The sequence below is a fragment of the Callospermophilus lateralis genome, chromosome 3 (assembly GCF_048772815.1).
Source record: "Callospermophilus lateralis isolate mCalLat2 chromosome 3, mCalLat2.hap1, whole genome shotgun sequence".
In the NCBI taxonomy this organism is placed as follows: Eukaryota; Metazoa; Chordata; class Mammalia; order Rodentia; family Sciuridae; genus Callospermophilus; species Callospermophilus lateralis.
In genome coordinates this window covers 150,913,171-150,925,398 of record NC_135307.1, presented here as the reverse complement: position 1 = coordinate 150,925,398, position 12,228 = coordinate 150,913,171, and the positions used below count along the sequence as shown (strand labels likewise).

The 12,228-nt window shown below is 42.4% G+C and overlaps 1 protein-coding gene across 1 annotated transcript in view; it reads right to left on the bottom strand.

Annotated features, from left to right (window-relative positions):
• The window catches only part of Acss1 (acyl-CoA synthetase short chain family member 1), a 62,806-nt gene that overhangs the window by 25,333 nt on the left and 25,245 nt on the right, over positions 1-12,228 (bottom strand). Inside the window, exon 3 of the mRNA XM_076851443.2 lies at positions 5,240-5,439. Within this exon, the coding sequence (XP_076707558.2) occupies positions 5,240-5,439 (200 nt within the window). The remainder of the gene's footprint in view (positions 1-5,239; positions 5,440-12,228) is intronic.

Genomic DNA, 12,228 nt, shown 5'->3' with positions numbered 1-12,228 from the left:
TCAACTGTGATTGCTTGTCTCAAAGCATCTTAACAAACACACTTAATAACCATGGCCACACCAGCAAGAGAGGAAAGGAGCAGCCCAGGGTAATGCAAAAAGAATAAACTCTGGTGGAAGAGCCTGACTCTGGATATGTCACTTAACCTCTCTGTGCCTCAGTTTCTTCATCTTGAAAGAGAAAATAATAACCTCCCACCAAAGAAAAGACCAGGACCAGATAGTTTCACTGATGAATTAACCAATTTATAGAAAAATTAACACCAATTCTTCCCAAGCTCTTCCAAAAACTGAAGAGGTGAGAATCCTCCAAAATCCATTTTATGAGGGCAGCATTACTTTAATACCAAAGCCACTGTAAGAAAACTGTAGACCAATATCCCTTATGAAAAATGATGCAAAACCCTCAAACCATACTGTTGACAGGATTATACCCCATGATCAGTGGGATTTACCCCAAGAAGAAAGGGTGGTCAACATGCACAAACCAATCAATGCAATATAACATACTGACAGAGGGAAGGAAAAGCCGAAATGTAGAAAAAGCATTTGAAAAAATTCAATACTCTTTCATGATTAAAAAAAAAAACTTGTCAAACTAGGAGTCAGAAGGAACCTACTTAACCTGATAAAGAGCATCTATGAAAATCAATAGCTAACATCATACTCAACATCAAAGACCAAAGCATTCCCTCAGGATCAGAATGAGACTAGGACGCCTACTTTCCTCACTGTTATTCAACATTATAACAGAAGTCCTAACCAGAAATATAAATTAAAAACATCCAAACTGGAAAGGAAGAAGTAAAACTATCTCTATTCACAGATGAGATGATCCTATATGTGGAAAATCTTAAGAAATACCCCCCGACACACACACACACACACACACACACACACACACACACACCACTGAAATTAATAAATAAATCAGCAACTTTATGGGGTACAAAATCAAAATATGCAAAAATAATTTCTGTCTCTATACACAAGCAAAAGATATTAAGAAAACAATTCAATTTACAAAAACTTCACGCTGGGTGTGGTGGCACACACCTGTAATCCCAGCAGCTTGGGAGGCTGAGGCAGGAGGATCGTGAGTTCAAAGCTAACTTCAGCAATGGCAAGGTGCTAAGCAACTCATTGAGACCCTGTCACTAAATAAAATACAAAACAGGGCTGGGGGTATTGCTCAGTGGTCACATGCCTCTCAGTTCAATCCCTGGTACCAAAAAATAAATAAAAATTCAGAAAGAATAAAATACTTAGGAAAATATATACAAGGAGGGGCCAGACATATACACTAAACCCTACAAAACATTGCTAGAAGAAAATTTTTTTCAATACTACAGATTGAATCCAGAGGTACTCTACCACTGAGTTATAACCCCAGTCCTTTTAATTTTTATTTTGAGACAGAGTTTCATTAAGTTGTGAAGGCTGGCCTTGAACTAGCATCACTCCTACTACAGCCTCCCCAGTAGCTGGAATTATAGGTATACACTATTGCACCCAGCTTGTAGAAAATTTTTAAAGGCTTAAATATAAAGAAATCCATGTTCTGGGATTATATTGTTATGACAGTACTTTCCAATTTTTCTACAAATTCAATGCAATTCACATCAAAATCCAACAGCCTTTTACATGGAAATGGAAAAGCTGACCCTAAAGTTCATATGGAAATGCAAGAAAAAAAGAATAGGCAAAACAATCTTTAAAAAAAAAGTACAAAGTTGGAAGACTCATATCTTCTGTGTTCAAAACTTAATGTAAAGCTATGCTATCAAAACAGTTAGAGATAATAATAGACAGGCACAATGTAGAAGAAAGAGCCCAAAAGAATCCCATATGGTCAAATTATTTTTAAGAAACACAGGCTAAGGTTGTACCTCAGTGGTAAAGCACTTGCTCAGCATGCACAAGACCCTGGTTTCCATCCCCAACCCTACAAAGGGTGCCATTCAACAAGGGAAATAATGGTTTGTTTGACAACTGGTGCCAGAACCACTAGATATCCATGGGCAGAGAATAGAATTGGACCCTGACCTCATACTGTACAATAAATAACTTAAAATGACTGGTACACAGCTTTGTGGTAGAGTACTTGCTAAACACATGTGGGCCTCTGGGTTTGATCCCCAGTGGGGAGTTAAGATAAACCTCAAAATGAATCAAAGACCTAAAGGTAAAACCAAAACTACAAAACCCTTAGAAGAAAATATAGGAGAAAATCAATATGACACCATCTGGCCATGGTTTTTTTTAAAATAATACAGCATAAGAACAAGCAACTAAAGAAAAAAAATGAACTACTTTATCAAAATTAAGAACTTTTGTGCACCAAAGAACACTACTGAGAGAGTAAAAGACAACCTGTAAATCATAAAGAGTATCTGATAAAAGTCCACCATCCAGCCAGGCACAATGATGCATGCCTATAATTCCAGCAACTCAGGAGGCTGAAGCAGAAGGATTGCAAATTAAAGGCAAGCCTGGGCAACTTAGCAAGAGCTTGTCTCAAAAAATAAAAAGGTCTGGGCATATAGCTCCATGGTACAGCATCCCTGGGTTCAATCCCTAACAACACAAAATTAAATATATACATTTATTCAGCATCCAGAATATAATAAGGAACTCTTAAAACTCAATAACAGGGCTGGGATTATAGCTCAGTGGTGGGGCACTTGCCTCACACATGTGAGGCACTGGGTTTGATCCTCAGCACACATAAAAGTAAATAAATAAAATAAAGATATTGTGTCCATCTACAACTAAAAATATTTTTTAAAAACTCAACCACACATGGACAAATGACCAATTAAAAAACAGGCAAAGTGCTTAAGCAGACATTTCCTCCGAAGAAGACATACAAATATATGTTGGTCAGCTTTGCATCACTGTAACCAAAATACCTGATAAGACCAACTTAGAAAAGCTTATTTTGTCCTATGGTTTCAGAGGTTTAGTCCATGGTGGGTCAACTCCATCACTCTGGGCCCACAGGAAGGCAGAACATCATGGCAGAAGGGCATGGTCAAGGAGCATTGATTACTCACTGATTATTCATAAATCCATGGAAAAGGGGAAGGGGCCACAGACGAGAGGCGCCCTTCCGAAATATACCCCCAATGACCCACTTCCTCCATCCATGCCCCACCTGCCTACAGACACCACCCAGTTAGTCCATTCAAACTAGGATGGAATGATTATCTTACAGCTCTCATAATCCAATCATTGTACCTTTGAATATCCCTGCATTAACAAGGAGCTTTTGGAGAGACACCTTATATCCAAACCATAACAATGGCCAAAAAGCACAGAAAAAGATGCTCCACAGTACTACTCAACAGGGAAACACAAATCAAAACCACAGTGAGATATTGCTTTATTCTCACTCTGACAGTATAATTTTTTAATGGAAATTAACCAGAGTTGATGAGGATGCAGTTTCTGGAACCCTCATATGTTACTGGTGGGAATGTAAAATAGTGTAGACCTTTTGGGAACCAATTTTGCTATTTTTCAATGAGTTAAACATGGAATTACCATATGAACCAGCAATTCTACTCCTAAGTCTATACTCTCAAAATTGAAAGCAGGTGTTCTTGCATATGAACATTCATAGCCAATCCATTCTCGAGTCCAAAAAGTGGAAACACCTCAACTGTCCCTCAACTGCTAAATGGATTAACAAAATATGATATATCCACACAGTGGAACACTAATCAGCTACAACAGGAAGTAAAGTACTGATACACATTACAGCATGGCTGAACTTCGAAAAACTCAGGCTTAGTGAATAAAAAAAAAAAAAGCCAAACACAAAAGACTAGGTATTGTACAATTTCCTTTATTTGAAATATCCAGAATAGGCAAATCAAAAAACAAGTGCTTGCCAGAGACTGGACAGGAGGAAAGGGGCATAATTTTTTTTTTTTTTTTTTTTTTTTTTTGGCAGGGAGCAGTACTAAAGAGTAAACCCAGGACACTACCACTGAGTTACATTCCTAGCCCTCTTTACTCTTTATTTTGAGACAAGTTCTCACTAAATTTCCCGGCTTGCAATCCTCCTATCTCAGTCTCCGAAATTGCAGAGATTACAGGAGTGTGCCACCACCCCCAGATCAGGAATGCCTTCTTGCAAGGTATAACATGTCTGGTTGGGGCCATGAGAGAGTTCTGGAACTAGATAGTGATGCTGATTGTACAACACTGCAAATGTACTTACTGCCACTGAGTTTTACTCTTTGAAATGGTCACAGTGAAAATTTTAAAGAAGAAAAACAAAGTAAGAGCACAATTTTATACAAATGTATGAGGACTAAGTAAGTTAAATTAAAGAAGATAATCTTTGCAAAGTGCTTTGAAGAGTGTCTGGCACAGACTGGGTGCTGTAAAGTTCTAGAGAGAGGAAAAGCAGAAGAGATGGCAGCACCATTCCTTGAAAGTGGATGAGAAACCCTAAAAGGGAGTTGAAGGGCTTCCCGGACATTTTTAAAAAGGCTGGTCAGCAGGTTCTAAAAACTCAGTCCTTTAACTCTGCTCAATTCACAGGCAAGTCTTCAGTGAGACAGAAGAACTCTAAATGGTTCCCGGAAACTGGCACCTTCTTTAGAAAGCCAGCTCAGAGGACTCGTAAGAAGAGCAGGAATAAGACTGCACAGACACTGGGCCACCAGCCACATACTGGGCAATGATCCAGACACTCAGCCCTTTGACAACAGCAAGAACGGGGAGACACTATTGTTCTGCTCTATCCAGGAGTCTAACCTGCAGTCAGAAACCTTTAAGGATATATCTATCGCATGCCCCCTCACCTGACTCCAGATCTCTGGAGATGATTCACCCCTTTGTTCTGCACAACAGAAAGCTATCAACCTGCAGTACCTCCTCATGCACAGCCTCACCTCAATTTTCCTACTTTTCCCTCCTATGCTACAACCAGGCCAGCTTCCTCCAGGCCTCACACACACAAAACTCTTGCCGCCATCAGCCTGTTTTCTCTACCTGGAACTCTCTCCTCCCTTCTTCTCCTGGCTAAATCCAACATGCTCAGATCTCAGCTCACAGAACAAATGCTTGGTCACCCATGTATCACCCTGGTAGCATTGTCATTTGGCTGTGTAACTTTTCATTTATTTCTAGCCCTACTTCTAGTCTCCTCCTTGGTGACCAGGCCCCACAGGAACAAGGACCAGGGGATTCCTGGGTTCCTCCTTTCCCCAGTCCATGTGCTCACCATCGTTGATCCTCCCAGCCAAGGACTCTGCACTGAATCCAGCAAAGACAACTGTGTGGACAGCTCCGATTCTGGCACAGGCCAGCATTGCTGCCACACTCAGTGGAGACACAGGCATATAGATGGCCACACGGTCCCCTCGGTGTACTCCATGCCTCTTCAGCGTGTTGGCCAGGCGGCAGGTGGTCTCCAGCAGTTCTCTGTAGTACAAGGAAGAGAAAGCCATCAGAGATAGGAAAGAGCCAAAACACAGACTAGTTTGGGCTGGAACAATTCACAAATAGCAAGTATCATACATCCAGCCCAGTGCACAAAAGATAGCAGGTACCAGAATACTTGTTGCATAGCAAATTCATTTCCAGAAAGAAATAATTTTAACATTTGTACATTCACTGAGACATTGCTAAGTTGGTAAGTCTATCTTTGCCACCACATGTATCTGAAGCACAGATTATATATCAGGGACGTCTGAAAATATTCTCCTCCAAAAGAAAGACCAATCTCATTAGTTAGATCTTCAGTAAGGAAACAGGAGACCCCAGTTTTCTGAACAACACAAGCCAGAGGCCAAGAAACCCTCTTGCCAGTCAGGGTCACAGGCCTAAATAGAAGAGTCCTCAATTCTGTGAAGCCAGAATCTGTAGGGAAGGTAGCATGGGATCTGCAACCCTGCTGGAAGCCCAGAAGCAGAGATGACAGGCACTAAATAAGCACAGGAGCACAGATGGGCGGTTCCCCTTGGTTTAAGCGGTATCAGTGCCCAACCCCTCCCAGTCCTACCACAAACTTGAGTTCACCAGCCAATCAGAACTCAATCAACCCTGAACCTAGATGACTAGATTAAAAGTGACACGTGATCCATTCCAGCCCACCAGAATCCAAAACGCTTATCTCCAAGAACTTGAGAGCTGCCTCCTTGTACTGTGCGGAGCAGAAAATGAAGAAAAACAAAGGCAACTGCAGAAGCAAGCTGAGACCTATTGTCCATATCCTTCAGTTCCCTTTAACTGTGTTCCAGCCTTCTACCTCACTGAACTTGAACTTGGCGATTGCAGTAACCAGTCATTCCCCTATTTTTGCTGTACGTGGTTTAATTTTACCCAAATTTTTTTTTAAATAAAAAGAACTAGCACAGATGGATAGGATGAGAAGAAACCCCTTCTCTCTGGACTTGGGCTCTCTACCACTCGTCACACTCCGGTTCTCTGCATTGCTGAAAAGGGCCCCTGAGCCGGGCAGCACAGAACTCTGCTGATGCGTTAGAGGCAAGACCCTCCCTCCTTTGAGCTCCGCAAGACCCTAATAAGTTTAGTTCCCCTTTGTTCAAAGAGCTGTCAAAGATGAAGCTCATTAAGAGGCTGCTGGGAAACCACAGTGAAATGAAAATGAAGGGTCCCCATCTTAAGCAGAGACCTCAAGGAGAGCTTTGTTTCCTGCCAATGCCATCCTGCAAAGGAGACCAGATGAGAACCAAATCCCAAGTCCAGCCTGCACTTCTCCCAGGCTGGGGAGCTCCCGCCCAGCCTGGATCCAGCCCCTCTTGAGGAATTTCATCTTTTCTTTTTAAAGCTTTCAAAGGAGGACAAAGGCACCATTCAGTGGCGCTCCACCCACCCCTTGCCTAAGTTCCAAGGAAAGAGCACCCCCCTGACCAAAATCACAGACTCCAGGGCCCAGAAACACTCTTAAAGGAGGCTGTGAGGGCCTCCTACAGTGCTAAAGAAGCAACTTTGGTCAACACAAAAGAGCAACTCTGAGCCTTCAATGGGGGATCCATTTTCATAGCTCTGAGGGCTTAAGCCTCTGGGCAGTGTAGAGGGAGATGGAGGTTTGACTGCCATCAATCAACGGTGTTGAAATTTAGCTTTTATTCTACAGATCTAAAGCAGCAGTTTGAAGTAAAGGAAGGACTGTGGACTCTCCATATAGAAAGACTTGGGTTAACTTTCTGTAATAGCTGCATTGGCAGGGGAGCTTGTACTTCTCAGTTGCCACATAATTGTGAGAAAAAGTAAGCACCATCTATCTCATTTAACTGATGCAAGTATTAATGAGAAAAAGGAGCCACCCAGGACCCTGCTGAATATTCAGTAGGTATTCTCTTTCCCAACAGATGGGAATTCCCAGAAATCTTTGAAATCTTTCCTAACGTGACTAAAATCAACTAACTTACTTGGTGATTAAAAAAATCTCATTTTAAGCACCTAGAATCCCATTCAAGGCATCTTCACAGGGAGATGTGCAAGGATTTGGGCACTGGACAAAGAAAATGAGAGGGATAATGTCTTGGAGCTCAGTCACTGGGGACAGCACAGCAAGCTTTCAGGACAGAAGATTGAGCCAGAAAGGAATGAGTGGGTTTTCCCTAGGAGGGCAGAAGTTGCCCAGCCACTGAAACTGGGCATCTAACTATAGTCCAAAGGAGGCTCTACAGACCAGGTTGAGGCTGACCACGTGTTCCCGGAAGAACTAAAGGCTTCAACATGCACCAAGGAGCTGGAGCCTCCATATGTTCCTTGGGAGACTGAGGGCCTCCATATGCACTTAGTGGCCTGGTGCAAATCTAGGACTTGAAATCATTGAAAAATAAATTCTGTTCAAATAGTTCTGTCCAAGTACTCTGAAACTGTTCAAAATCATGTTTTTTGAATATTTGTGACTTCTCAAACCCTTCCACAAATCAAAATGCTACTGCTTCCACATCAAAAAATAACGTTTGACTGGGAGGTATAGCTCAGAGTGCAGCACTTGCCTGGCATGTGCAAAGACCTGGGTTCTATCCCCAGCACCACAAAAAAAGAAAAAAAAAAAAAAAAAAACAGCCACTCCGAAGAGCTTTTGGGCCTTGGCTTCCGGAAACTTCAGCTTCCTCTTTGTTGCAGGATATTCGATCTTGCACCTAGTGCACTTTCCAAGGTTCAGCAACAGGCAGCTTTCTTAGAAATGATACCCGTAAAATGAGTTAGAGCTTTAAGTTCAAGGAGTAATATAACACTTGGTCAGGTACTGAGCAGGACATTAAAGTTTGTCTGCAATGTAGACTACTCAAAGCCCAGATTTTAGTGTAGACCTACACAAATGATATGCACAAATGTACAAATTTGGCCTTGCATTCCTGGTGCTTAACACCACAAACATTTTTCTGGCTGGCCTTCAGAGGCTGACTGGCCTTTCTATACGCAACTCATAACATCGACTGGGAATAATTGTGTTTAGTATTAAAGATACAATATCTGACTGCAAGTATCTGTCATACCAACATGACACCTGCATGAACTCAGACTATAATGCACCCCCTGCTCCCCAGCCTCAGGATCTAATATTAGCCCAAAACAGGAAACAGCTGGAAACAGAGTTCAGAGAAAAGAGAAGGAAGAAATGCACTGGTATTTGCTTTCATACATCTTCCAATCAAAGCTGTTTCTTCATGGTTAATATTTGAAAGTATATTTCTCTCCTAGCCATTTCCTGATACCAGCCCAGGGAATTATAAGATAAGTTGTTTCTATGCTGTGTTAAAGGAATAAATTGAGAGCCAGGTTTGTTGGCACATGCCTGTAATCCCAGCAGCTCAGGAGACTGAGGTAGGAGGATCATGAGTTCAAGGCCAGCGTCAGCAATTTAGCAAGGCCTTAAGCAACTTAGTGAAACCTTGTCTCAAAGTAAAAAACAAAGGACTGGGCCTGTAACTCAATGATAAAGCATCCCTGGGTTCAATCCCCAGTGAGAGAGAGAGAGAGAGATTGAGGTTGCATAATTTGTTCATTTCCTACAGTTTCTCTGGTTCTCAGTGATCATGAAATAAACACTCACTGACAGATTTATCTTCTTTATGATCCATCTGTCCCTCTAGAGTACAAGGTCTATTTGAGCAAAGATTTCATTTTCATTTATTGCTGTCTTCCCAGCATCTAGAACCAAGCCTAGTTCATAAAAGATTCTCGATAAATATTTGTTGAACAAATGAGCACAGAAGGTGAGCATGAAACAAGAGTCCGAACCCACCCTGCATTCTCCTGCACCTGTGACAGACACGAAGTGTTTCACAGGCACAGTCACCCCTGTCCCCTCTACCCCTGTGCTGAGGCAAAGGGGTCAATTTCGTGTTTAGATGCATATGCTGTCTCTAGAACTTAATATTTTCTTCAGCATACTGTTTCTGCAAAATAGAGGTGGTGAGAAAAGAAAGGATGGATTTTAGGAAAGAGGAACATAGCAAGATAGACTTCTTCACTCTGGGTAGAGGTGGCTCACAACTCATGGAATCAGGCCTAAGGCACAGACTCCTCTGAACCGTGACATTCCATAGCCACTAAATTTGAATTAATGGTAATGACATTGGCTCACTCTGCTAATTACTACCAATAAAAGTATAGAAGCCCTGGAAATCAGTTAACCAGGCTCTTAAACCAAGTATGAAGCTCCTTATACATTATTTGTTTTTGTGACCCTGGCTTTTAGTAAAGAGAAACTGCTATGAAAATATAGAGCAGAAACCACACTTAAACACAAAAAATGTCTCCAAGTTTCTATCTGCCAAGCAAGGCCCAAGATACGTTGGGGTTCCCAGGAAATAAAAGCCCAGTTGCCAGGGGTCAACCAGTCCCTCAAGCAGTATGTTTTCTAAATTCCTTGCAGAAAACATTTTTCTTTGGTTCTTTTGTTTGTTCGTCTGTTCCTTTGTTTTTGCTTTGTTTTTGAGACAGGGTTCTCAATCTGTTGCCCAGGCTGGTCTCCAACTCCTTGGTTCAAGTGATTCTCCTACCTCAACCTCAAGAAGCTGGGACTGTACCAGTGCACACCATCATACCCGGCGTTTTCCTTAAGTTTTTGGTGTACTCTGTGGAAAATACTGAACTCAGAGAGTTTCCCAGAGATGGCCTCTCCAGCTCTCTATACCCCTGGGGCCTTTTCTATGTCATGTATAAGATGGCCTGATAATAGGGCCTACTACTAATAATGCTTGTGAAGCACAAGTATGAAGTCCTGGGCACCTTTAATTTTTTTTTTTTTAAGTTTTTTTGTTTGTTTGTTTTTTACCATGTTGGGAATTGAACTCAGGGCCTTGAGCACGCTGGGCAATTGCTCTACTACTGAGAAAAATACCTTCAGCCACATCCCAGGGGCCTTTAAAGACGCCCTATATACAGCAATTATAATCATTGCAGAAAATGACAGACTATGAAATGGGAAAAAAAAAAAAGTAGTTAGTTCTTCCCTAACAGAGCTGGGTACCTCAAAGAGAAGAAGGAGAACAATTTGCTTGGTACAATCCACATCCCTTGCTCAGAGTCAATGCGACACAAGTATGTGCAGGTGCCTTGCAGCTCAGCTGCTCTATGCCCTGGTGGCAGATACTAACAGCAAGAGTGGTTCTGAGAAGGAGCAGAGTCACCCACTGTCGGAGCTGCTGCCAGTTCTGGGGTCCAGATTCTCAGCTGGGGCTTGTGACTCCGAGAGGTCAGAAGGAAGGTAGGCCCACTGTGCACTTTCTGAGCAACCCATCCATCACCAGCTGTGCATCACCCCACCTTCTCCAGTCATACTTACCTCCCACTGTGAGCACAGGGAACCTTTTCCCCAGGCCACCTCCTACTTTCTCAATCTTTAAGAGACAGGCCCCCCCCCCAATTCCCTCTTCTGGCCTTCCTTCACCTCCACCCCAATTCTCACTTCCTTTCCTTGAAATGACAACAGTAAAGGCTGTTCCAAATAGTTCACACAAAAGCACCCATTTGCATCAGCCTTTCATCACCATGACAAAATACCCAAAATAATCAACTTAATAAAGTAAAAGGTTTATTTGGTTCACAATTTCAAAGATTTTTGTCCATGGTCACTTGTCCTTGTTGTTTGGGCCTGTGGCAGCATAGTACATAAGGCATAATATATTCCTCATGGTGGCCAGGAAGCAAAAGAGAGAGAGAGGAAGGGGCTGGAATCCCATTGTTCCCTTCAAGGGCATGCCCACAGTGACCTAGCTTCCTTCCAGTGGGCACCACTTTCTAAAGGTTCCACCACCTCTCAATAGTCCCTACTCATTGGTAACCAACCCTTTAACACATGGGCCTTTGGGAGACATTTAAGATCCAAACAATAGCGCCATTCAACTGTCAGCCAGCCTAGGGGCTCTGAGGTTTCATTCCCCTCCACCTTCCAGATGAGGAAACACACAGAGAAGTTAAGCCACTTTCTCGAGGCTGCCCATTGAATGAGTCAGAGTAGAATTTGATTCTAGGCCTAGTCTCCCCTGGGAGTCCCAGCTCATACCCAGTTCTTTTCACGAACTTCAACATCAGCACATTTGTGGTTGTTTTTTTGTTTTGTCTTGTTTTATTTGTTTGTTTTCCTGTCATAAAACTTCCCAAGCTTCATGGTTTTTACCAATTGCCAATGGTCTTGCTATTTAATGCACCATTTTTCCTTGGGTTAATTTACTTTTTTAATATAAATGTATTTTAAGAATGAACCAGGTTGGAGGTAGAGCTCAGTGGTAAAGTATGTGCTTAGAATGTGCACACAAGGCCCTGGATTCAGTTCCCAACTCCAACCCAAGTGAACCTAGGGCTCTAAACCTAAGACTGATTCTTGTTCAAGAAGGAAATTACCGCTGGGTGCAGTGGCACACGCCTGTGATCCCAGCGGCTCAGGAGGTGGAGACAGAAGGATCATGAGTTCAAAGCCAGTCTCAGCACTTTAGCGAGACCCTAAGCAACTCAGTGAGACCCTGTCTGTAAATAAAATACAAAAAGGTCTGGGGATGTGGATCAGTGGTTAAGTGCTCCTGGGTTCAACTCCTGGAAGAAGAAGGAGAAGGAGAAGGAGAAGAGGAAATTACCAAGAGAAGTGCTAAAAACCTGCCCCTATCCATGAGTATTAAATTGAGACTTTCTCCCATCATCAGGAATGCAGAACAGGGGAGAGTATAGGGGTGGCTCCATATTCAAGACCCCCCACTTCAGGGTGTCTCGCCAGACACATCCAGGTCA